This window comes from Danio aesculapii, chromosome 9 (genome assembly GCF_903798145.1).
Source record: "Danio aesculapii chromosome 9, fDanAes4.1, whole genome shotgun sequence".
Taxonomy (NCBI): Eukaryota; Metazoa; Chordata; class Actinopteri; order Cypriniformes; family Danionidae; genus Danio; species Danio aesculapii.
This window is the reverse complement of record NC_079443.1, coordinates 46129721-46155187: the sequence shown is the minus strand read 5'-3', so window position 1 is coordinate 46155187 and position 25467 is coordinate 46129721. Positions and strand designations below refer to the sequence as shown.

The following is a 25467-nucleotide window of genomic DNA, read 5'->3' as shown; positions in this document are numbered from 1 at the left end:
AAATGACACATGCTTCTCTCAAAAAATAAGACAATGTACAAGAGCCATCATTGTGGAAAAATAACTATATTTTTAGCTTTTATTTTCATTTGAAGCAAAACTTAAAATCAGAATTTGCCAGGGGTATGAATAATTTCAGGCTTGACTTTATGTATCAATATGTTACTTTTATAAAGTTAAATATTTAAATGTCATGCTCAAACTTAAAATTAGTGAAAGTGACTGTAAAAGACTCGATTTCACTTTATTTTATGGTCGCTTTAAGACATTTTGTTGATTATAAGAACGCCCATACAAAAGATTTCCAAACATTTTTTGACTCATAAATCAATCTATACATCTACTTTTGTAAATGTGTGTAAATATATATTTATTCAGTTTTTGCATTAATTAATCAGTAATATTATTGAATAATGTTCAAATGTTTCAGTAAATGATGTTTAATTCATGCATTTTCCTTCAGCTTTGTCCCTTATACTGTATATCATGGGTCACCACAGTGGAATAAACCGCCAACTATTCCGGCATGTGTTTTACAGCGAATGCTCTTCCAAGTACTGGGAAACACCCATAAACACTCATTCACACATGCACTTATACACTGCGGCCAATTTAGTTCATCCAATTCACCTATAGCACATGTCTTTAGACTATGGGAGAAACAGGAGCACCCGGAGGAAACCCACGCCAACACAGGGCCAACATGCAAACTCCACACAGAAATGCACACTGACCCGGCACTCGAACCTACGATCTTCTTGCTGTGAGGCGACGGTGCTAACCACTCAGCTACTGTGCCACCATTATGTACAATCTATTGTGTAAAGTATTATTTTTTAGTGGATGGGTTATATGAGAGAACTGCTGTAGCTTTGTTTTCCAAACAAAGTGGTTTTAATGGGAATTTGATAGTATTTTTATGTGTTTTTTTATGTGTGGTTTTCATCTTCTCTAGACTTCTAGACTCAAAATCATTTTGCATAAATCTGCTGGTTATTTTTTACAAAATTATGCACAGAGATAGCACAAAATGTCTGCAGATTCTGTCTGGCCTAGTTGCATTGCATCTACGTGCCTACCAATTCTCGTTAGCGTAATAATAGACTGTGTGGTAAGGGTTTGTGTAAGTTGTCATGCACTTGCAAAGATTCTTATCGTCAGGACAATGTCTGTTGGTTGAGTATCAGCAGATGCTAAGCTGACATTCTCTAATGAGATTTAGTTGGCAAGTTGTTGCAAAGTCATTTATATTCAACAAAATGTGCAAAAAATACCTTCAAAATAAGTTCACACCAAAGTCTCAAAGCTTCTAAGGCCTCCTCTGGTGGAAGTCAAATGAAAATAGAAACTGGAACTGTTATCGTGCATTGGTTTTTTTTTTTAACTACGTTATTTCCTCACACATTTATATCTCTCAGAGTATGGTAATAGTTTAAACTAGAGCTGTTTTGTGGAAAAGAAGCATCATTAAATGAAGTAACTCGATAGAATAGAAATAGAAAACTCTAAAATAATATTCTCCAAGCACATCGAAAACAATGGGCCTCAACATACACTCATGTAATTGTTTCACCCACAAGTTTTGCTTTTGTTTTGATGGGGAAAGAGGTGTTCTGAAAATAAATGGTTAATTTTGCTGCAATAGCTATTACAAGAAACTACAGCAACAAGCGGATGCAGTGGTGCAGTAATACTGAAGTTGTTTGTAGAGTGATTAAAAGTGCTTTGAAAGCAGCTCAACCAATCAGAATAAAGGTTAGCATTGTTGCCTCACAGCAAGAAGGTGGCTGGTTCGAGTCCCAGCTGTGTTAGTTCACATTTCTGTGTGCAGTTTGCATGTTCTCCCCGTGTTTGTGTGGGTTTCCTCCGGGTGCCCTGGTTTCCCCCACAGTCCAAAGACATGCGCTATAGGTGAATTGAATAAATTAAATTTGCCATAGTGTGTGTGAATGTGAGAGTGTATGGGTGTTTCCCAGTATTGGGTTGCAGCTGGAAACGCATCTGCTGTGTAAAACACATGCTGGAATAGTTAGCGCTTCATTCTGCAGTGGCAATCCCTGATAAATAGACTAAGCCAAAGGAAAATGAAATAACAAGTAAATTCATCAAATAAAACATTCAAAAAAAGTTTTGCTCTTGCTTTTGGGGATTTCAGGACTTTTATTTTGACTTTCATGTGAATTATTGACTCATATTTTCCATAATGACACGTATCTACCATTTAATTTGTAATATCTGCATCTGAATCTCTTTATTTTAAGACGACGTGGGAAGCACATGCTACTTCTCATTTTAGAGTACTTCTCTTTAAAAAATGTGGAAGCGGACGAGGCAAAAAACACTTCTTCATTTCAGATTGCAAGAAATGTAAGCCTCTGAGATGTGAAAATAAGTTTTGAGATGAGCTCTAAATCTGATTACATTTTGTTTAAAATATTTTCCAGATACAAAAAAGGTGGAGTTGCATCTGGTATGAAACAGGTGGAGACGAACACGTACAACATACGAAGACTTCTGCATGTGAAGGGAAATAAGCATGTGGTTGCAGGAGAGGTAAGAACAGCCACAGTCAGCTAACATTAAACGTGCCACAAAAATAAACACCCCTGGTCTGCAAGTATCCTTTTGCACCACGTATCAAAAACACAAAACCAACCTACAATACAACCAAACGTAATGCAGGGTTGACCTCAAAGACATTTAAGTGCCACTGCATGCCTTTTTAAACATGAAAAAAGGAAAGGAATTCAATTGGCAAAAATTAAAACATTTATAAGAACTGCATAAACATATATCAGGCATGCACAAACTGAATTGCTATGATGTGAAATTTTGTTTATTGCATTAGTCATTTCCTATATATATATATATATATATATATATATATATATATATATATATATATATATATATATATATATATATATGAAAAATACATAAATTTACACATATATATATAAGGTTCCAAGTTATTGTTAATGTTTTTACTAACATCAATTAAGAATAAATAATTCTTTACAAAAATACAGCCTTTATTAATCATAGTTCAACATTTACTAGTAAGTCATGTGTATTTATATAGCGCATCTATTGTGTATGGTCATACACCCAAAGCGCTTCACAATCATGAGGGGATTCTCCCCAATCCACCACCCGTGTGCAGCATCCACTTGGATGATGCGACGGCGCCAGTGCGCTCACCACACACCAGCTACAGGTGAAGTGGAGAGACAGTGCTAGAGCCAATTCGATGGATGGGGATGATTGGGAGGGCATGATGGGTAAGGGCCAATGGAGGGAATTTGGCCCAGTTACACCCCTACTCTTTATGAGAAGTGCCATGGGATTTTTAATGACTACAGAGAGTCAGGACCTCGGTTTAACCTCTCATCCAAAAGACGGCGCTCACTGAGCAGTATAGTGCCCCCTTCACTTTACTGGGGCATTAGGACTCACACAGACTGCACATTGACTGCCCCCTGCTGGCCTCACTAACACCACTGCCAACAGCATCCTAGATTTCCCATGTGGTCTCCCATTCAGGCACTGACCAGGCTCAACTCTGCGTAGCTTCAGTGAGTAACCGGTCTTGGGCTGCTGGGTAATATTGCTATGGCTAATGCATTATTAAGAGCCAATTGTATGCTTGTTAACATTAGTTAACGAGCCGTGAGTTAACTAACAATGAACGACTTTATATTTATTAACTAATTTTATCAAAGATGAATTAATTCTGTAATAAATGTATTGTCCGTTGTTTGTTCATGTTATTAATATTAGCTAACATTAACTAATAAAAGGTGACGAAGTGGTGCAGTAGGTAGTGCTGTCGCCTCACAGCAAGAACGTCGCTGGTTTGAGCCTCGGCAGTTGGCGTTTCTGTGTGGAGTTTGCATGTTCTCCCTGCGTTCACATGGGTTTCCTCCAGGTGCTCCGGTGCTCGGCTGACCTGAGCGAATGAGAAGGTGTGTAGACACAGAAGCTCAGAGAGGTAAAAACGAATCAAAGTAACTTAAAATGAATCCTAAAACGCACGGGCAGCCAGTGAAGAGAAGATAAAACCGGGGTGATGTGCTCGTATTAGCGTGTGCCAGTTAAAAGATGTGCAGCTGCATTTTGAACGAGTTGCAGTGGAGAAATAGAGTACTGATTCACCCCAAAGTAAAGTGCATTACAGTAGTCCAGGCAAGTGGTTACAAAGACATGGATTACTGTTTCAAAGTGCTTGCGGGATAAAACGTGCTTCGTTTTGGCCAGTTGCCTTGGGTGAAAGAAGCTAAAGCAAATAACAGACTGAATCTAGCTTTCAAGCTTTAGTTCAGGATCCATTTTAAAACTCAGGTTTACAATCTCTGGCTTACAGAAAGTTTCAAGATTATTCAGGGCTACAGAATGAACTTCATTGGAGGTGGAACCAAACACCATCAGTTCGGTCTTAGAATCAATAAATTAAAGAAAATTCAGTGCTATCCAAGATTTGATGTCCTTTAAACATGAGTCCAGTGCATTTAAGGGGAGGTCATCTGTCCTTTTAAGGGGAACATAACTTTGACAGTCATCAGCATAACAGTGGAAGGAGATACCATGTCTCCTGAGAATTGATCCAAGTGAAAGCAGATACAAAGAGAACAATAAATCAATTAAGTTGTCACCAAAAAAAAAAAAAAACTCAAGAATTGTGTTGTATCAGCTTATTTTAAGTAAGTAGCTGGAAGAAACAGCAATTGTCATTTTTTGAGTGAAATTTAATTTCCAAGAAAGAGAATAAATAAGGTTCAATCCCTCTTTTTTAAGGTGGAAATGAGCTGGAACAGCTTCAATAAAGGCGATGTGTTCCTGCTGGACCTGGGGAGCCTGATCATTCAGTGGAATGGGCCTAAGAGTAACCGAATGGAGAGATTAAGGGTAAACCATTGATTACAAATGCATGAACACCCCAGTTTGTGATGCTTAAGGGTTATTATACAACATCTGCACTTTAAATTTAATGAAGCCTTTTGTTAGGGAATGAACCTAGCGAAGGACATCCGCGATCGAGAAAGAGGAGGTCGAGCGCAAGTGGCTGTAGTGGAAGGAGATGATGAGCAATCTTCAGAGGAAGCCATGAAACTGATGAAGCAATCCCTGGGCGAGAGGACTAAAGACATCAAAGAAGCCATCCCAGATGAGATTGTTGATGAGAAACTCAAATCTGCCATTAAGCTCTATCAGTGAGTCACGATTACAGCGTTTTACACTAATGAACATCGTGCTGCTTTATTGCGTTTAAAAACATGTCTGCTGCAATTAAATTAAACTAATATCTCGTGTTCAAAAGTATTTCAGATGCTCAGGGGAGCCTTGTAGTGCAGGAAGTGGCAGTAAAGCCCCTCACACAAGACCTGCTGAAAACTGAGGTATGGTTAACCCTGACCCAAATCAAACACACCACAGCATAAAGCAATTCTGTATAAAGGCCATGATGATAGTATAGGCTCCAATGAAACATATACTGTATCTTGTCAAATGTCACCCCTTACACTTAACGTCAAAGTGCAGAAATGCATTTCATTGATTACAGCTGGGAGGGGCAAATGCGATAAAATAGCTGATAAAATAGTTCACATTTGATAAGGGCTAGTATGCATCAGCATAATGTGGAAGTCTATAAAGTGAATGGTTGTTAAAACAGAACAATTAGGAATACATTTGTGCTCATGGCACAGTTTGATCTGGGGGGATTCCAGAAAGCAGGTTATGTGACATATCCAGATAAGTTTAAGGATATGTATGCAAAGCTTTTAACACCAAAAACAGAGGTAACTTTCAGAGTAACCTCCAGAGCAGGTTATAGTTTATATTTAGTTCACCTCCGAGCTTATAAACGTGTGTTTCTTAATATATTTTAGGAATTCTCAATAAAATTCTATTATAAAGTAACGTTTACTTGTACCCTTATTTATTTAGTTTATTTTTATTTTTGTATTTTGGTAATAGGACACGTCTATTAAATCAGGGGTGGGCAAACTCGGTCCTGGAGGGCCGATGTCCTGCACAGTTTAGCTCCAGCTCTAATCAAACACACCTGCTTATAGATTTCCAGTGATCTTGAAGACACTGGCTGTTTCTCAATTCCAAGAACGCAGAGAACAGACTTGTGTTCTTGTGGAGACCGGTCTTGCAATGTAACCTCGGAAGAATGAACTCAGGAGACCGCCTGTTCTATTGTTTTTCCCCTTTTCACAATATATACTATGCATAAAGACTTTACAAATATACGTTGCACAATACAAATAATTTCAGCAAATAAACACCCTTAATGTGTTTATGCCTTTATTAAGATTTTCATGGTGATGTTTACTTTCATCGTTTCATTTAGGGAAACTCCTGAGATAAATTAGTTATATCTCTGAACTTTAATAATAAATAAATCAATATATATATGACTTCTGGGACTTCTCGAGCAACTTTTGCGCTCAAGTCTGCATCGATGCATCCTCGATATCAAGAACGCATCCGGGAAACTTTTACGCGTCCTCTTGCGGTCTTGAGTTTTGAAACTGAACTTTGGCAGTTGATGATGACGTTAAACGAGAACACAAGATTGCTGAGGAACGCATACTGGGAAACAGCCACTGATTTGCATGTTCAGGTGTGTTTGATTAGTGTTGGAGCTAAACTATGCAGGACACCCGCCCTCCACGACAGAGTTTGCACACCTCTGTATTAAATGTATGGCCTATTGGACATTTATATATTTTATTATGCAATTTTTAATAGAAATATATCTCATCTTTTAACAAATGGTAAGGCATTTGGCGTTCTGTTAAGAGTCTTTTATGTACAACGCTAACATATTCTAAAGCTCCGGTCTGATCACAAGAATCTGTCATGATTTCGGCACGGTTTTCTTGACGTAGGGTGTTGTGGAGATTCATAAACGACAAATGGGAATCGAGACACAAGATTCAATTATTTCTTCACGTGTAATGTGACATAGTTCACGACAACCATTACCATGCCTGCGATGCCTCACGACACCATCGCAGAAAGTCTAGCATGTTTAATTTTTTTCTAGTCCTTCACAACGAGTTCCGTCACATGGGTGACACTGCGCAATAGGACCACATAATTTCTCGGTTATATCAATGGGTGCTGCCATTAATGCGCTGGTCAGGTAATCAAAAATAGGCTGCATATTTCTTTATGGGTGAGTCTCGGGTGAATATGGTCAATCATTGGTTATGCAAACTTCCAACAGATTTTGTTCTTCCGAGGTAATCTGGGAACATGTTTAGTGCTGTGAATACATTGCAAAAGCATTTCCTGCTTATCCAAATTTGTCATTAATAGTGAAAACAGTTTAATATAGGCTTCTCTGAATCTGTGAATATTTCACTTTAATTTTATTTAGGCTAGATTATTATTTTATTTAACAAAATAACTCATGGCAATTCGTGTTTTGACGTAAATAGCGCTTGTTTTGAAGCATATCACCTCAAATGTTATTCGTTGTTTTTGTTTATAACTGACCAACAAAACATTCATTAAAATTAAGTAAAAAATGAAAGCAAACAAAATTAGTTTTAAAAAGATGTTTTTTTCCAAGAAAAATATACGAATTATATATTTGTTTGTGCCCCTCCACTACTCAACCATATGAGTGGATGATTTGTTTCGCTCTGAGTAAAATAAGGATTTAATGAATGCTTCACTGTGATTGTATCACAAATCTCTGTCATATATTTGCTATTTTTTTAATATGTCATAATTTTAAAGATCATGTCTTAAGCATCTGATTTTTCCTCAGTGCTGATGTGCTTTTATTTTGTCCGTCTCACTTGCGGAAAATTCAGGCGAGGGATTGTTTAAAAAGCAACCCAAGACAGGAAAATACACATTTATATTTCATAGAAAATATCTTACTACTAAAAAAGAAATCATAAGTTTGAGCCTATCCATGTCGTAACGAATGCCCTCAAATAATGTAGTTATTAGTTGCCAGCAAGCATCAGTGTTTATTGAGATTGAAATAAGATTTTTTTAAAGAAATTGAGATAAGAAATATTGTCATTACTGTAGCAACACTTGTGAATGCTTTGGGAAATAAAGCTCGTCGTAGATGTCACGGGATGACAGATCATGAAGGAATGTGTAGTAGGGCACATTTGTTACCCACAACAAGTCAAGATTTTAATCAAGAAAAAAATTAATAAATAAATTTTAAAAATCACATAATCTGACATAGTGATTTTTGAAACCGACAATAAAAATCATGATCTGACCGGAGCTTTAAGCTGACTGAACTCTGAACTTACTTTCAGGATTGCTTTTGGAACCAGCATACCTCGAGCAAGCAGATTTAGGGTTAATCAAGCAAAAGGTTACAATTAATGTGAAAGTAAACTTGTTACAGTATCTGAAATACACCCGTTGTAGTATTTGTAAAAATTCTCCAAATTAAAAAAACTGCACCACTGATTCAAATTAATGTGGCAAAGAAAGCACAATTAAACTAAAGCCTGTTGAAATGAGATGAATGTATTGCGTGACTTGATTTTATTGATAAGAAATGAAGTCTCATAAAATGTGGAAGCCGAAGTCAAGGATGGAGTTTAAAATGAGAAGGTTGAGTAAACTAAAAAAAAAATTCTAAGTAACATAACTATTTCTAAACAATTCAACATAATAATCCAATTGTTTTATAATGTGCTATAATGTACTAATTGTATTATAATGAAATGTGTACAATAAGATTAAGAGACCATCCTCAAAAAGTAAACTGAAACAAATATAATATCCTCTTGACTTGAAACTGAGAAGTAGGACTTACAAAATTCCCCCATAAGAGGAAGTCAAATTGTACGTATGATAAACAGCTATTTAAATGCAATCTGACATTGTAATCCTAATGTTAATAAAGACTTAGAAGTTAATAATAAAAGATGAAGTTTCAGTTTCCATTTGAACAGAGATAATCTCAGTAGAGATTATATTAACCTCTAATAAAGATTATTGAAATAAAAATTTTAACAAATTAAAAAGTCAGCACAATAACACAAGCATAACTTATCTTACAACATAGACAGAGTCTAACGTAGCCACTATATATGGAAAGTGTGGTAACTGACATCTGATTTCTGTGGCAGGACTGCTATCTGCTGGATCAAGGCGGAATAAAGATCTTCATCTGGAAGGGCAAAAAGGCATCTAAAGCTGAAAGGACAGAGTCTCTAAAGATGGCAGAAGTGAGTCTAGAGTCTTTGCTAGCACCAGTGAAACACATGAAATTCAATTCATTTCATGTCAATTCATTTCAGAACCATTTGATCTGCTTATCTAAGAATAGTTGCAAAACACAAGGCTCAGAATTTCTAATTTCACAGTACAGTCACAGTACACTGCATCAAATGTAAATTGGTTCGCTTCATGCAAATTCTACACTTTATCATCACCTCAATAAACGTTCTATTGTTCCAGGCCTACGTAAAAGCAAAAGGATATCCTATATCCACCTACATAGAGACAGTGAGCGAGGGAGCAGAATCGTCAGTGTTCAAGCAACTCTTCCAGAAATGGACAGACAAGGGGCAGACCGTTGGAATGGGCACCACACACAGTGCGGGGAAAATTGGTAAGGCTGATTTACACGTGTAAAGGCTGACACTAAAGAGGCCTACCAAACAAGCTAAGAGTCCAGAACATACAGTAAATAGATTGAGACATGTGAGAGGATGAGAGACTGAAATGTGTGATGATTAACAGTGTCAAAAATAGACAGTTCTGCAAAACAGTGTTGACGAAGCTTTGTTAAACCTTGAAGCCTATTCAGCAGCAGTAAAACAGTCAAGCTCTTCCTTTGAAATTATAATGTTTTTCTGTTAAGTTGTAAACAAACTACAGTAAGAGCACAGGAAATACAGTAAATAGATTGAGATGTTTGAGAGAATAAGACTGAAATGTGTGATGATGATTAACAATCTCTAAAATAGACAGTTCTGCAAAACAGTGTTGACAGTTTAGTTAAACCTTGTAGCCTATTCAGCAGCAACTAAAACAGTCAAGCTCATTCTTTGAAATTATACTTTTTTTTTCTGTTAAACTGTGAAATTTCCCACTTCTATTTATTTGCAGAGGCTTTCTTTTTCTTTCTTTCTTATCACTTAATTTGTTTGCATTTTACAAGTATATTCTTACATTTATTTAAAAATGTAGTTAGAATAAAAATACTACACAACCTGACAAAAGTTGTCACCTATTCAAGTTTTAGAAACAACCATTAACTTGACGTCTAGCTGATCATTTCGTATGAGAAGTGGCTTATATGACAGGCAAAGGTCTCTAGATTACGCTTATTTTACCAAAATTAAATATGATCATGCCTTGATTATTAATTATTTAATTAGGACAGTAAGGTCTGACTTTGCTTAGACAAAAGTCTTTTCACTTAACAGAAATAATGTATAGAATATAAAGTCATGGTGCAGTGGAAAAATAATTAATATTGTGTGTGACTCCCATGAGCTTGGAGGACTGCATCCATACATCTCTGCAATGACTCAAATAACTTATTAATAAAGTCATCTGAAATGGCAAAGAAAGCATTCTTGCAGGACTCCCAGAGTTCATCAAGATTCTTTGAATTAATCTTCAATGCCTCCTCCATCTTACCCCAGACATGCTCAATAATGTGCATGTCTGGTGACTAGGCTGGCCAATCCTGGAGCACCTTGACCTTCTTTGATTTCAGGAACTTTGATGTGGAGGCTGAAGTATGAATAGGAGCGCTATCCTGTTGAAGAATTTGCCCTCTCCTGTGGTTTGTAACGTAATGGGTAGCAAAAATGTCTTGATACCTCAGGTTGTTAATGTTGCCATCCACTCTGAAGATCTTTTGCAGGCCTAGATGTCTGGTGATTGTGACAACCAGCAGAATGATATTGTGTCTTGCAGGACAAATAGAAATAGAAATTATTTTATAATGGTGGCCATTAGGGGGAGGGAGATGCACCTACAAAATGATGTATTGTATGTTGTGTGGTAATATTTTGTTAATGTGTACATGGAACTTCGCCTGTGTTACGGCACCTTGCTGCAATTTTAGTTTCCCTAAATGGGATAATAAAGTTGAGTCTCTTTGAGTCTAGTCTTTCAAAACAGCATTGTCTGACATAGAAGCACACATAGGACCCCCCTAATTGAAATAATTGAACAGAATATCCAATTAGCACCTCATTTTTCTACATGATTCTAACAATATATAATTTCTTTCTACAGCAAAGGTTGAGCAAGTCAAGTTTGACGCCACCTCTATGCATGCCAGACCTGACATAGCTGCACAGCAGAAAATGGTGGATGATGGGTCAGGTGAAGCAGAGGTCAGTGAAGCAGCTTTTCATTCATCTCAGTTAAAAAACTGCAGAAATCATTACATGAGTATGTTTATTTCTATCCAGGTGTGGAGGATAGAAGACAATGAGCTCGCCCCTGTGGACAGGAAGTGGCTCGGTCACTTCTACGGTGGGGACTGTTACCTCATTCTCTACAAATATGAAGTCAGCAGCAGATTTCACTACATTCTCTACATGTGGCAAGTAGGTGTATCTTCTTTAAATGATTATTCACACTATGTACTCCATCATTTTTTATGCTCATAATGGATGCATTTATGTTTGTCTAAACACAGTAATATTGCGAAATACCAATGAACTCTTTTCACAAGATGATGACTTTTTAATATTTTTAAATGTATGTACAATTATAAAGCTATACTTTGCATTATATCATCTTTGCATCAAAGTACACACAACAAAACAAAAACTAATAACAGCTTATGTGAGGTGTTTATAATGCAGTGTCTATGGGGCGGTACAGTGCATTTGATGTTGCTCTGTCTTCTGGCTGCTGCTATCAGTCTCACACAATTTTTTTCCCTTTATTTTTTTAAACTCACGAAAACACTATCACTTCATCTATCATTTTAGCAAATAGAAATACAAAAAATGTATTTGCAGTTATCTCCTATTCACTGCTCTGTAAGTTTATTCAACTATGATGACTTTCGCTGCTGAGATACCCGGATATGTGACAGGGTCCATGTGTTCAATTAAAACTGTATACAAATATTTTTAATACAATTTAATTCTGTGATAGCTGAATATTCAGCAGAAATATCACAGAAATCATTATAGTGTCAATATTGGAAAGTTGTGCTGCCTAATATTTGTTCGTGAAAGCTATGATACAAAATCTTTAATGAAGAGAAGTATTGAAAAAACAATAATGTTTGCAATAGCATATATGTTTTTACCACTTCTGATCAATCTAATGCATCCTTTCTGAGTAAATTATTACTTTATTTAAAATATACAATATTTTAAAGGGCACCAATGATGAAAATCATCTTTTGGAAGCTGTTTGGACAGAACTGTGTGTAGGTATAGTGTGTCCGCAGTCATATTGGGGTGATATAAACACAAAAAGACTCTTTTTTAAAATTTCCTAATCTTAAAATTGGATCCAAATCCAGGTGATTTTGAGGCCCACCACAACATGACGTAGGAGTGCGGTTTTCCCCGACCACCAAATTAATTGACCGACGCATATTAACATGACTCTATAGTAATGTGTATAATCATATCTACAAGACAGGACGTGCGTAAAGCAACTGGGATTAAAAGATCTGTTCAGCTCTCTGTGATCAGCTGCACAGCAAGAATGAGTTTTAGAGGTTAAAATTGTTTTTTGAACAGTGCATGTTTTTAATAAACACAGTACATGAATACAATTCTGGAGACCCAAAAGACTCATTTTAATACTCGAAAAAGGGGTAAAATAGGTGCCCTTTAAATGGTACTATAAGTATACTATAACTATAACAACTAAAAATTGGCTCCTTTTCCAGGCATATCTTTTTTTATAGCATCTATATATTTGTTTTCAGAAACGATTTAAAGTTTGTTGCTTCAAGCTAATTGAAATTAGAATTCAGAAACCTATGATTAAATTCACATTGAGATTAGGCATGAGATGATAACTGATTTCAAGATTTACTGCGGTTTGGAAAAGTAAAGATTTTAAAACCACTGAAATTTTCTGTTTCTTACATATATGTACGTTTTTTTAAAACATGTTTTTTTTACATCTATTTTAATTAGTTTTTTGGGCAATAGTATCTCCAGCAGAAAGACATGCAAACATCCAAGCGTGCATTGGACCAGAACAGTGCAGTGGCTTACTTTATATCCAAAGAAAAGAAAGATATCCAAAAATGCCTTTTCAAGTTGTAAAGAAATCTGTGTTAATGATTTATTTGAGTTATTTAGCTTGATATGTTTACTCTTCCAAAATATTTTAAATGTTTCTTAAAATAAAATATATTGTGTTCAATGGGGAAAAGAATTGTTTTTTACCCACACATTTAAAAAGAGCATACAGTATTTTAGAGCAGTAACCACAATATCACAAACCGTGATATTTTTATCCAAGGTTAGAAACTTAGAAACTTATACCGGCCCATGCCTATTTAAGATAAGAGTTTAAAAGTCATTCTCAAATCCATTCTGAATGCAGCATCTCCTTGGATAAAGGAAATGTGATGATAGCACAATACTTTTTTTCAGAATTGCACTGTACAGATATTAACATTTTCTATGGATAATATTTTAGGGCCGCCATGCATCCACAGCAGAGCTGACAGCCTCTGCATATCAGGCTGTGATTCTGGACCAAAAGTACAATGGAGAACCGGTGCAGGTCCGCGTTCCGATGGGAAAGGAGCCCATGCATCTAATGGCCATATTCAAGGGCAAAATGGTTGTTTATGAGGTAGGTCTGTCAACCTGTTCCTTTCTTTATACTGTAAAATGACATTTGTTGTAATGAAAGACCAAAACCCAACCACACTTTAAGAAAAAAGTCCTTTTCCTTAAGGCATGGTTCTCCCAAAAATAAAAATCGGTCCTCATTTACTCTCCCTTCACCTGCCCAAAACTTATTTGACATACTTTATTCTGTGGAATGCAAAAGAAGATATTTAATTTTTTTAAATGCTGGTTGCATTGACTTCCAAAGTAATTTGTTTGTGACTAGAAGCCAATGGGTGCCAGCAATCAGCATTCTTCAAAATATCTTCTTTTGTGTTCAACAGAATAAAGAAACTCACATAAAGCCACAAATGAGATAAATGATCCAATGCATTCTTGGGGTGAACTATCAATTTAAAAAGACAAAAAGTTAAAGCTCAACAACTTAACACTGGGTATACTCCTATATCTCCTATTGAAATATATAATTTTAATTGTGCATACTATTGCTATCAACAACCATATCCTAAAATTAGATGAGATACAAAGGTGTACATTTGACTCTACTTTCTAAATGTAAATTTTTTGCATTTATTTTAGACTGTAGTAATTTGTGTAGGTTCTTTAAGGAGCAAAACTAAGATATATTCCTAATAATATAATATAGTCATCTATAAATATATTAATAAAATATATATCTAGAAAATATAAATTTTGCAAACACAGTAAAACTAAGCTACTCATAGCCTGACGTGTTAAAATGTGCATCATGTTTGAGGCTTCAAAATAAGTGTACTCTTTCATCAAAATGAAAGTGCAGTATTGTTTGGGAAACTTTCAACACATTGCATAAATTACACATTGGCACCATGCAGTCCATGCACCCACCTCATTTGTTAATGTGACTGTTATGATTGAATTATAGGAAGGAAGCTCCAGGGAAGGATCCTCCCAGTCTCGGCCATCAGTTAGATTGTTTCATGTCCATGGGACGAATGAGTTCAACACACGTGCCACCGAGGTGCCGCCACGCTCATCTTCTCTGAACTCCAACGATGTGTTTGTGCTCAGCACGGATAAGTGCTGCTACCTGTGGTATGGCAAGGTGGGTAGAGTTTAATGCTAAAAATTCCAGACTTCCAAAAGAAATCCTGTAGTATGAGTGCCAATATTTCTGAGCTCTTACCTGTTTATTTGACATACTCAGGGCTGCAGTGGAGATGAGAGAGAGATGGCCAAATCTCTGGCTGACATTATTTCTAAAAGGGAGAAGCAAGTCATAGCTGAAGGTCAGGAACCAGCTGACTTCTGGGTTAATCTAGGTGGAAAGTCCCAGTATGCCAGCAACAAAAGGTACAGTAACATTTGCTCTATGTATCCACAAGTTGCTAGGTCTCTGTATCAAAACCTGATGAGCTGACCTCAAAAATAAACAAATTGAAATGCTGTATATGCTGTAGTGAAGAGATGCCCAAAGAAGGGCCTGCGGGTCAAAGTTTGCCCATTGTAACCTTTAAATTGGCCCACCATCCCATTTGAGAATGATGAAGAGGGTTGGGGCGAATGCCTTTAACAGTTCGTCATTTCTAATTTGAAGTAACCTTTATTTCAATGGTTTGTTTTATTGCCTATATAAATATAAATGAATCTGAGTTTGTAAAACGTAAATACTGTCACTCGACAAATAGAAGACTATGCAAAAGACATTGGCGAGCAAATCAGGGTAAAAACTAATGTAACTCTGTAATGTTGTAAATGAGATTGTTTTTGTTTTGGCTGCAATAAGTTCATTATAAAATGTAAAAAAAAAAATTATATGGTATTATTTAATATAAAGCAATGTTTTTTAGTTATTTTAAACATTATTAAATAAATTAGGAAATTACCCATGGCAACTATATTTACCTTTAACCCACTGGCCTCAATAAAGTTGGGTTTTTGGCCCGTCATAAGAAAAAGTTTGGGCACCCCTGCTGTAGAGAGAGTGAATTAAACAAACTGAAAGCAACAGGCTCTGAAGAAAACATTACATTCATTAGAGATAACTTACAATCCCATTCAATTATTTTCCTACGGCTTGGTCTCTGATTTATCAGAGGTCATCACAGCAAAATGAACCGCCAACCATTCCAGCATCCGGATGCCCTTCAGGCCGCAACCCAGCACTGGGAAACACACATACACACTCTCATTTACACACACACTCATGGCAATTTAGTGTATTCAGTTCACCTATGGTGCGTTGTCTTTGGACTATGGGGGAAACCCACTTACAATCTTTAAAGACACATTTACAATACAGTAAATCAACATTTAAACTCTTATTGAAGCCATCAGTTTGCATTAATTCAACTTTTTTGTTTTGAAGAGTTGAATTCCTCAGTGAAAAGCCACATTAGATGAAATATGAATACATGATGAAAATTCTACCAATCCGGATGCTGCAATAAGCAAACTGCACCAAAAAAAGTGCAAAGTTGAAACCTGTTGCTTTAAACTACTTAAAGTATTTAAGGTATAACACAAGGTATAACTTGTGATTGAAGGGATAGTTCATGCAAAATTAAAAATTCTGTCGTGATTTACTCACATTTTAATTGTTTCAATCATTTTGAGTGGTTGATTTACTTAAAAAAGTTGGAAACTTGTAACCATTGACTTCCACAGTATTGTTTTTTTTTTACTGTGGAAGTCAATGATTACAGGTTTTTAGATATAGTGTTCCTCACATAAAAAACAGAATACTTTTAAATTGATATCAGGGGATGAATTTTGTGATTGTTTTATTTGCAAATGATAAATATGAAGAGTTCAGATGCAAAAGCCTCTAAGTGCCATCAGAAATCTTCTTAAACTTTTTTCTATTTTAATTTTTTCCTTGTGTAGTTTCACTTTTATGGTGATAAATAGGTTATTTTTATTGCATTTAAAGTCAAATAACAGCATGTGAACATAGAAGACTGAGAAAAATGGTCGTAGAAAAACATTTCAGATGGCATTTAGAGGTTTTTGCTTCGGAACTTTGTGTTTTGACAGATATTATAAGCTTTTCCTGTTTTCAGACTTCAGGATGAGAACATCAGTATCACGCCCCGGTTGTTTGAGTGCTCCAACCAGACGGGACGCTTCATAGCAACAGAGATCACAAACTTTAACCAGGATGACCTGGATGAGGATGACGTGATGTTGCTGGACATCTGGGATCAGGTGAATGTCGGATGTCAAATGTCTTTTTTTCGCAGTTTTCATATCATTTATAGACCCCATGAAATAATAGCACATTTATGTTCTTCCAGGTGTACCTGTGGATCGGCAAAGGTGCCAATGACACAGAGAAGCGTGAAGCGGTGGTTACAGCACAGGAGTATCTGAAGTCCCACCCTGCCGGCCGTGACCTGGATACACCTGTTCTTGTGGTGAAACAAGGTTTTGAACCACCCACCTTTACAGGGTGGTTCCATGCCTGGGACCCACAAAAGTGGAGTGTAAGTTTACTCTCTTTCAGTATGACTGCTTACTTTACAGTCTTTTGCGTGAAATTAGTTATTGTGCCTAAATTTCTTATCTGCTGAAAAAGTACATGAAATATGAAATATGGTGCCGTTGATTTAAATTGTTTTGAAGGCTAAATTATTAGTCCTCCATTGAAATTTGCATTTTATTTATTTATTTATATATATATATATATATATATATATATATATATATATATATATATATATATATATATATATATATATATATATATATATATATATATATATATATATATATATATATATATAAATTTCCCAAGCAATGATGGTAACACTTTATTTTGATGTTCTATTTGAATATTAGTAGACTGTCTGCTTAATATCTGTTGATACTGCTCCTTCAACAGACATTTAACTGACTATAAGAAGTATAAGTACATGTCAACTTATAGTAACCCCAACCTAACAGTCTACTTACTGTATAATCTAATAAGAATTAGTTGGCATGTGGATGCACTGTACTGTAACTTAATATCAACAAATGGACAATCAAAATAAAGTGTGACCACGATGATTAACAAAGCATTTTCTCAATATGTCCTATAATGTTTTTGTATTTGTATTTTGGAGAAAGTTTTATTTCTTTTAGTTTGGCTGGAATAAAAGCAGTTTTTAAAATATTTAAAGGTTAATATTATTAGCTTCCTTGGCTATAAAGAACAAACCACTGTTGTCCAATTGCTTGCCTAGTTAACTTAATTAACCAAATTAAGCCTTTAAATTGCACCTTATGTATTATGTATATATTATGTATGTTTATCATGGCAAAGAAAAAATGAATTAGTTATTAGAAATAAGTAATAAAAAAAACATTTGTTTAAAAAACTGTACACACTTGGAATGGGGAAAAAGTTGCCAAACAATTACATTTTAATGCTATAAGATATATTTTAGAGTACAGAATAAGCATTTTCAGAATTTTTTTTTTTATAAAGTAATAATAATGCTATGTTTTTTTGGAGAATCACACATCCTGATCCACAATCTGACTGGACAAAATTGGCATTAATCCAAATGACCAAAGAATTACCATGAATAAGCATTTTACTGAATAACTTAATTGTATAACTTAAATTACAACAAAATTAAAAAGGTGAACTTATCAAATATCTACACTGCAAAAAGCATCTGTTAATTTATTAATCTGTGTAAATTTTCTTCTTTTTTCACAGTATTTCCTATAATGTTTCCTATAATATAATCCTTTGCTATAGAAGAAACCACTGTAGTCCAATAGCTTGACTAGTTAACCTAATTAACCTAGTTAAGCTTTTAAATTGCACCTTATGTATTATATTATGTATATATTATGTATGTTCATCATGGCAAATAAAAAAATAGTTATTAGAAATAAGTCATATAAAATGTTTGTGCAAAAATGTGTTGAAAAAATATTCTACACATTAAAAAGAACTTTAAATATTTTAAATATTTGTTTAAAAATTAATAAGATTTTACAAGAGGGTTAAAAATGTTGACTTAAACTGTATATATGAGATATTAAAACTTTCTCAAGTATAACTCTTTTTCAATAAAGCAAAAAAGCCCTGTCTGACCCAAATCTGAAGAACTAAAAGAGTTTAATTTCTATTGTCTATGCGTTGAGATTTATATGCATTTTAAGCAGTATTTAGTAATTAAATTATTTATGGAGTAATTAAAACACGTTTCAGACATAATAATTTAAATACAATTTGAATGATTTAATTTGTAATATATTACTTTTTTTGAAGTATAACTTAGCCACTATTGTTTCTCCAGCAAAGTCATACATTTTTTTATGTTATTTTATTTAGTTTTTATTCTCTTTTTAGGAAGGGAAATCCTACGACCAGCTTAAATCAGAGCTTGGGGATGCAACTGATGTTATCAAAATTACTGTGGTAGGTTCTTCTTCTTCTTCTTGTTTGTTTTATCAGGGCTCGAGTTGCAGATAATGCTAGCAATTGAAATTGGTTTATTGGAATAATCTAACTAACAAATAAATGCACTGGTATAATGTACAGTGAATGCTCTTTAAGATGTTTGGTTTGTGCACAAAACACCTGCCAGATACAAAAATGTGAAAATATCTTGTGCGCAGGATCTGACCCAACCATCCTCAAACCAAACCAATTCAAGTAACTCAACTCAAGGAGGTTCGATGCCCCGTCCTGTAACACAAACCTTCCCTGCAGAGAAGCTGGTGAACGTTCAGACAGAAGACCTGCCTGAGGGAGTCGACCCCACAAGAAAAGAGGTGAACTATCTAACATACTGTACACACTTGGAATGGGGAAAAATTTGCCAAACAATTACATTTTTTAATGTTATAAGAAATATTTAAAGATATATTAGAGTACAGAATACGTATATTATTTCAGAAAACAAATTAAATAAAGTAAATAAATACTAAAAATGTGAATTTTATAATTTTTGGAAAATCACATCCTGATCCACAATATGATTGGACAAAATAGCCATTAAACCAAATAACCAAAGAATTACCATGAATGAGCATTTTACTGAATAACTTACTTTTATAACTTAAATTAACACAATAAAAAAGGTGCACTTCTTAAATGTCTACACTGTAAACAAACATCTGTTGTCAGTTTTTCCGTATTTTGTGTTTTCTGTGTATTTACGGTTGTGAATTGTATTATGGGATGTTGATCTCTGCTCTGTCGCCTTTTGATGTTGAGAATTCTACTTCTACTGACAATTTGGTAGTTTGAGACAAGATTTTGTTTAAGAAATAAAATAAGTTTAGAAAAACAACAGATTTTTTTTGCAGCATAATATACAACATCAACCCAGACAATATATCACTTTAAACTATTAAAAATGCTCATCAGTCACTTTTTCAAACTTTTTAAGATTAACAGTTGTTAGAAGAAAGATCAAGGTCCCATAATGCATTTCAAAAGTCTAAATGAGTGAATAACATGAATCACAAAATACGGAAAATTGTCAATTTACAGATATATTTTACAATGTAGTTAGGAGTAATTCCCTTTTTATATGATTTCAAAAAGGGGCCTTTAGATAATATTACACTGAATGGCATATAATAAATTGCATTATTGGACTGTTATTTTAATATTTAGGAAAAACATTAAGACATTAAGTCATTTTGTTAAAACACAGTCAACCCATGCCAAATAGAATTAATATATTTATCAAGTTATTTTAATTGTTCATTTAGAAATGTAATAGTATCAAAATCCAGCTATAACAGCATTTTTTCACTCATTCCTACATTTTACTTGCACAAATGTCATTTTGACATTAAAATAGACATATATAAAATAAACATATATAAATTTACTTTTGCAAATGTAATTCGATTTAGATAGCACAAATATACAGTTGAAGTCACAATTATTAGCCTCCCTGTTAGTTATCCCCCCCCCCCCCCCCCCCCCCATTCTAATAACTGATTTGTTTTCTCTTTGCCATGATGACAGTAAATAATATTTGACTAGATATTTTTCAAGACACTTCTGTACAGCTTAAAGTGACATTTAAAGGCTTAACTAGGTTAATTAGGTTAACTAGGCAGGTTAGGGTAATTGGGCAAGTTATTGTATAATGATGGTTTGTTCTGTAGACTATCGAAGAAAAAAAAATTAGCTTAAAGGGGCTAATAATTTTGACCTTAAAATGGTTTTTTAAAAAATTAAAAACTGCTTTTATTCTAGCCGAAATAAAACAAATAAGACTTTCTCCAGAAGAAAAAATATTATCAGACATACTGTGAACATTTCCTTGCTCTGTTAAACATAATTTGGAAAATATTTAAAAAATAAAAGAAAAATAAAAGTGGGGCTAATAATTCTGACTTGTACTGCATATATATAGTGCTGGACGAAGATTAATCACATCCAAAATAAAAGTTTGTTTTATCGTGTATTATTATTTTTTTAAGTTCGTTTATTAGACAATAAATGTGTGTGCTGTGTATATATAGTTATTAAATAAATATTTACTATTTATAAATACAAACATGCATCCATATATTTGAGAAAATGTTTGGTATATGGTTCAATTTATAAATAAATTTAAATATCTATGTAATAACATTGTTTTGTATAGTTTTGTTGTTATGTATGAAAGAGTACAAATAGTGTATTTTGTAGTGTATAGTGTAATAGTATATTTTAATTTATATTATTAATATTATTATTCGTTTATTATGTATTATACATGAATAATAATAATAATAATAATAATATATATTAAAATACACAGATAGATAGATAGATAGATAGATAGATAGATAGATAGATAGATAGATAGATAGATAGATAGATAGATAGATAGATAGATAGATAGATAGATAGATAGATAGATAGATAGATAGACAAAAAAAAATTTACACAAAAAAATATATAAAGTGTATTTCAAGGACTTTTTATTGAATTGTGGCCTTACTGTGATGGTAATTATTATTTTCCTGACTTCACATTTTGATTTTACATTTTTTTATACTATTATTATAATTCATTGTATATGATGGTAGTAAATGCCTTTAATTTTCTAAATTAAATATCACCATAAAAAATGTTGAAACTTCTAAAAATGTCACACTTGTTTTTGGTCTACAACTCGATGTCAAATGTAACCTTGGTTTTTCATGAAATTCAGCCATTAATAAAACTAACACACACCTCTTTCATTAACACAGGACTAGCTCACAGAAATAAATAAATAAATACTATAAAATCATGTTATGGTGTGACATCAATTTTATAACTTTTAAAGAAAATAAATTGTATTTTAAGACTTTTCTTTTGGATTGTGGCCTTACTGCTTCGGTATAATACTATTACAATGCAGTATATATTATGGTAGTAAATACATTAAATTTTCTGATTTAAATAAATAATAAGATCATCTAACTATTAAAAAGTTCACACTTGTCACACGGTCTTTGATTTTGGGGTTAAAAATGTAACCTCTGCAAGATTTCATGAAATCCAGCCATTGATAAAACTAACCCACACCTCTTTCATTGACGCAGGACTACCTCTCAGACGATGACTTTACCCTGGCCATGGGGATTTCTCGGATGAATTTCTATGCAATGCCATCCTGGAAGCAACTGAATCTAAAGAAAGAAAAGGGCCTGTTTTAGAGACAAATGTACACAAATACACCCCCGTGCCACAAAACAGACTTGCTCTCATGTTAAACTGTATGAATTCTAGTAGAGGTGCCATAAAAAACAACTACAGTACATTTCCTTTTAGACTTTTTAAGATGTTTACATATAATTACTTTATTTAAACATTTCTTTTTTTGCACATGCAAACTGATTTATCTGAAATTGACATATTTAAGGTTAACATACAGCAGAATTAATTACCTTAGAGTATAACTTTTAAACAGGAAAATGGATGAAATTGGGGAAATGAGGTTTGCAGATCTATCTTTTACACAGATTTGTATGGATGCAGCATGGCGAACTTCCAGTTTAATTTCCTTTCCTTTTAACTTGCTGTTCCCTAAAGCATCTCAAGAGGAAACATTCAAGCACTGACTAAATGCTGCTTTTCACTGAAGTGGCTTAAGCACTACAATACAAGTTAATATATTTGAACTAAGATACAAGTCGTATTTGAGATTAATGATTTATAGTGAGTATTAATTATAAAAGACACCCGGAGACTACTGTACTTTATCTAATGAGTAATTTCCATTGGTATTAATCATTTACTGTGTACAAAAGGCAGACCACCTGTCTAATGGAAAAGTCAATAAACATGAAAAGACATCGCAATGGAAAATCTTTTGTTGCCTCTTTGCTAATTCAAGTATTATACATTAACGTATGCATGAATTCAATAGAATATCTTGTGGCCCCAAGCAAAGTATTTGCAGCTTAATTTATTAAAAACATAACCATACAAGTACAGTTCTTATATAAATAGCTTAGTGATCACAGCTTGTGAAGGAAATCTATCATCCTTGCGGGGAGAAGATAAAAAGCAAAGTTCCTTGGAAAGCTCTCTTTCATGAACATTTTTTAATATGAAGTGTAATAAATATGTAAATTAAATATATAGTCAATACATTTTATTGACATAAATAATCTCATTAATAAGAGACTACAGTACTAGTATAATGTAATATTTAAAATATGTTATACAAACATGCATATTTGGGGCTTCACGGTGGCTCAGTGGTTAGCACTGTTGCCTCACAGCAAGAAGGTCACTGGTTCAAGTCCCAGCTGGGCCTGTTGACATTTCTGTGTGGAGTTAGCATGTTCTCCCCATGTTAGCATGGGTTTCCTCTGGGTCATCCGGTTTCCCCCACAGTCCAAAGACATGCGGGTGAATTGAATAAACTAAATTGGCTGTATGTGTATGAGTGTGTGTGTGAGAGAATGAGAGTGTATGGGTGTTTCCCAGTATTGGGTTGGGGCTGAAAGAGCATTTGCTGCATAAAACATTTGCCGGAATAGTTGTGGGTTCATTCCGCTGTGGCGACCCCTGAATCTAAGCCAAAGGAAAATGAATGAATGAATGAATGAATGAAATATGCATGCAAAGTTTGTATTCAAAATAAACATTTGGAAAATCTAAAGAAATCATTAGGTAAACATTTACAAAAAATAAAATTAAATCAAAATAAATTAAAAGTTTAAAAAATATGTAAATAATTTACTTTAAAAAGTAAATATTTTATGTTTTGACATAACTGCATATCGTTGCGGCTGGAAGGGCATCCGCTGCGTAAAACATATGCTGGATAAGTTGACGGTTCATTCCACTGTGGCAACCCCAGATTAATAAAGGGACTGAGCCGAAAAGAAAATGAATGCATGAATAACTGCATATCCTCTGCCTATATTTCATTAAAAACAAAAAAAAAATATATTTTGAGTTCAGGTTGAAGTGAGAATTATTCCTGGGGAATAAAATAAAATATAAAATATGGTAACACTTTATTTTGATGGTCCATTTGAATATTAGTAGATTGTCTGCTTAATATCTGTTGATACTGCTCCTTTAACAGACATTTAACTGACTATAAGAAACTTTGCAAGTACATGTTAACTTACACTAACCCTAACTCTAACCCCAACCTTAACCAAAATCTAACAGTCTACTTATAATCTAATGATAATTAGTTGGCATGTAGATGCAATGTAACAAACGAACAATCAAAATGAAATGTGACCCAAAAGAATATATATATGATATAAATGAGTGACAGCTTAACCCTTTGACTACCAAACAGTTGGCAGATTTGGCCAGGGCTAAACCCCTAGTCTTTTTCGAAGGACATCCTGGGATTTTTAATGACCACAGAGAGTCAGGACCTCGGTTTAACGTCTCACCCGAAAGACAGCGCACACTGAGCAATATAGAGTCCCCTTCACTATACTGGAGTGTTAGGACCCACACAGATCACAGGTTGAGCGCCCCCTGCTGGCCTCACTAACACCACTTCCGGCAGCAACTTAGCTTTCCCATGTGGTCTCCCATCCAGGTACTGACCGGGCACAGCACTGCTTAGTTTTAGTCTGCGACCATGTGAGAGTTGCAGAAAGCTATAGCTGCCAGTGTTGAGTGTGTTAACTAGCGACATTAGGTGTTAAAAAATGCAATCCAAACATTTTTCTCTTGGTGGGGTAGTTAAAGGGATAGTGTGGCCATAGTGTGTGTAAGTGGGTATGGGAGTTTCCTAGTACTGGGTTGTGGCTGGAAGGGCATCCACTGCGTAAAACAATTGCTGGAATACTTGGTGGTTCATTACACTGTGGCAACCCCTGATAAATAAGGGACTAAGCCGAAGGAAAATTAATGATGCAAATGATAAATAAAAAAATATTTACTGCATTAAATAGGTTACATTTTATATAATTATAAAATTATTTAGCATTGACTTATGCAGTACCACTGAAAGATGTGGACATATAATGGGGTAACGTTGGATGATTATAAGGGCAAACGAACTTTGGGGGATCCCCCAGAGATCTGCTTTATTAGTATTGCCAGTACTAGCAGCTTGGCCCAATCTGCTTTATTAGTATTAACAGTACTACCAGTGGGCCCAACCTCAAATATTTTTCATAGGGCTTAACATTGCTAGCTCCCCTGAATACTACTCATATTCATACTATATAGAACATACTATTCTAATGGTCGTGAAGT

The 25467-nt window shown here is 34.4% G+C and overlaps 1 protein-coding gene across 2 annotated transcripts in view; it reads left to right on the top strand.

Annotated features, from left to right (window-relative positions):
* The window catches only part of vil1 (villin 1), a 42330-nt gene extending 19239 nt beyond the window's left edge, over positions 1-23091 (top strand). For both annotated transcript variants that reach the window (XM_056465871.1, XM_056465870.1), the window contains exons 5-20: positions 2445-2553; positions 4795-4905; positions 5005-5210; positions 5318-5396; positions 9129-9227; positions 9460-9613; positions 11257-11357; positions 11436-11573; positions 13648-13806; positions 14710-14889; positions 14992-15137; positions 16847-16991; positions 17081-17269; positions 19135-19203; positions 19404-19559; positions 22326-23091. In XM_056465871.1, the coding sequence (XP_056321846.1) occupies positions 2445-2553; positions 4795-4905; positions 5005-5210; positions 5318-5396; positions 9129-9227; positions 9460-9613; positions 11257-11357; positions 11436-11573; positions 13648-13806; positions 14710-14889; positions 14992-15137; positions 16847-16991; positions 17081-17269; positions 19135-19203; positions 19404-19559; positions 22326-22439 (2155 nt within the window). In that variant the 3' untranslated portion in view covers positions 22440-23091. The remainder of the gene's footprint in view (positions 1-2444; positions 2554-4794; positions 4906-5004; positions 5211-5317; positions 5397-9128; positions 9228-9459; positions 9614-11256; positions 11358-11435; positions 11574-13647; positions 13807-14709; positions 14890-14991; positions 15138-16846; positions 16992-17080; positions 17270-19134; positions 19204-19403; positions 19560-22325) is intronic.
* Positions 23092-25467: the final 2376 nt, after the last annotated feature.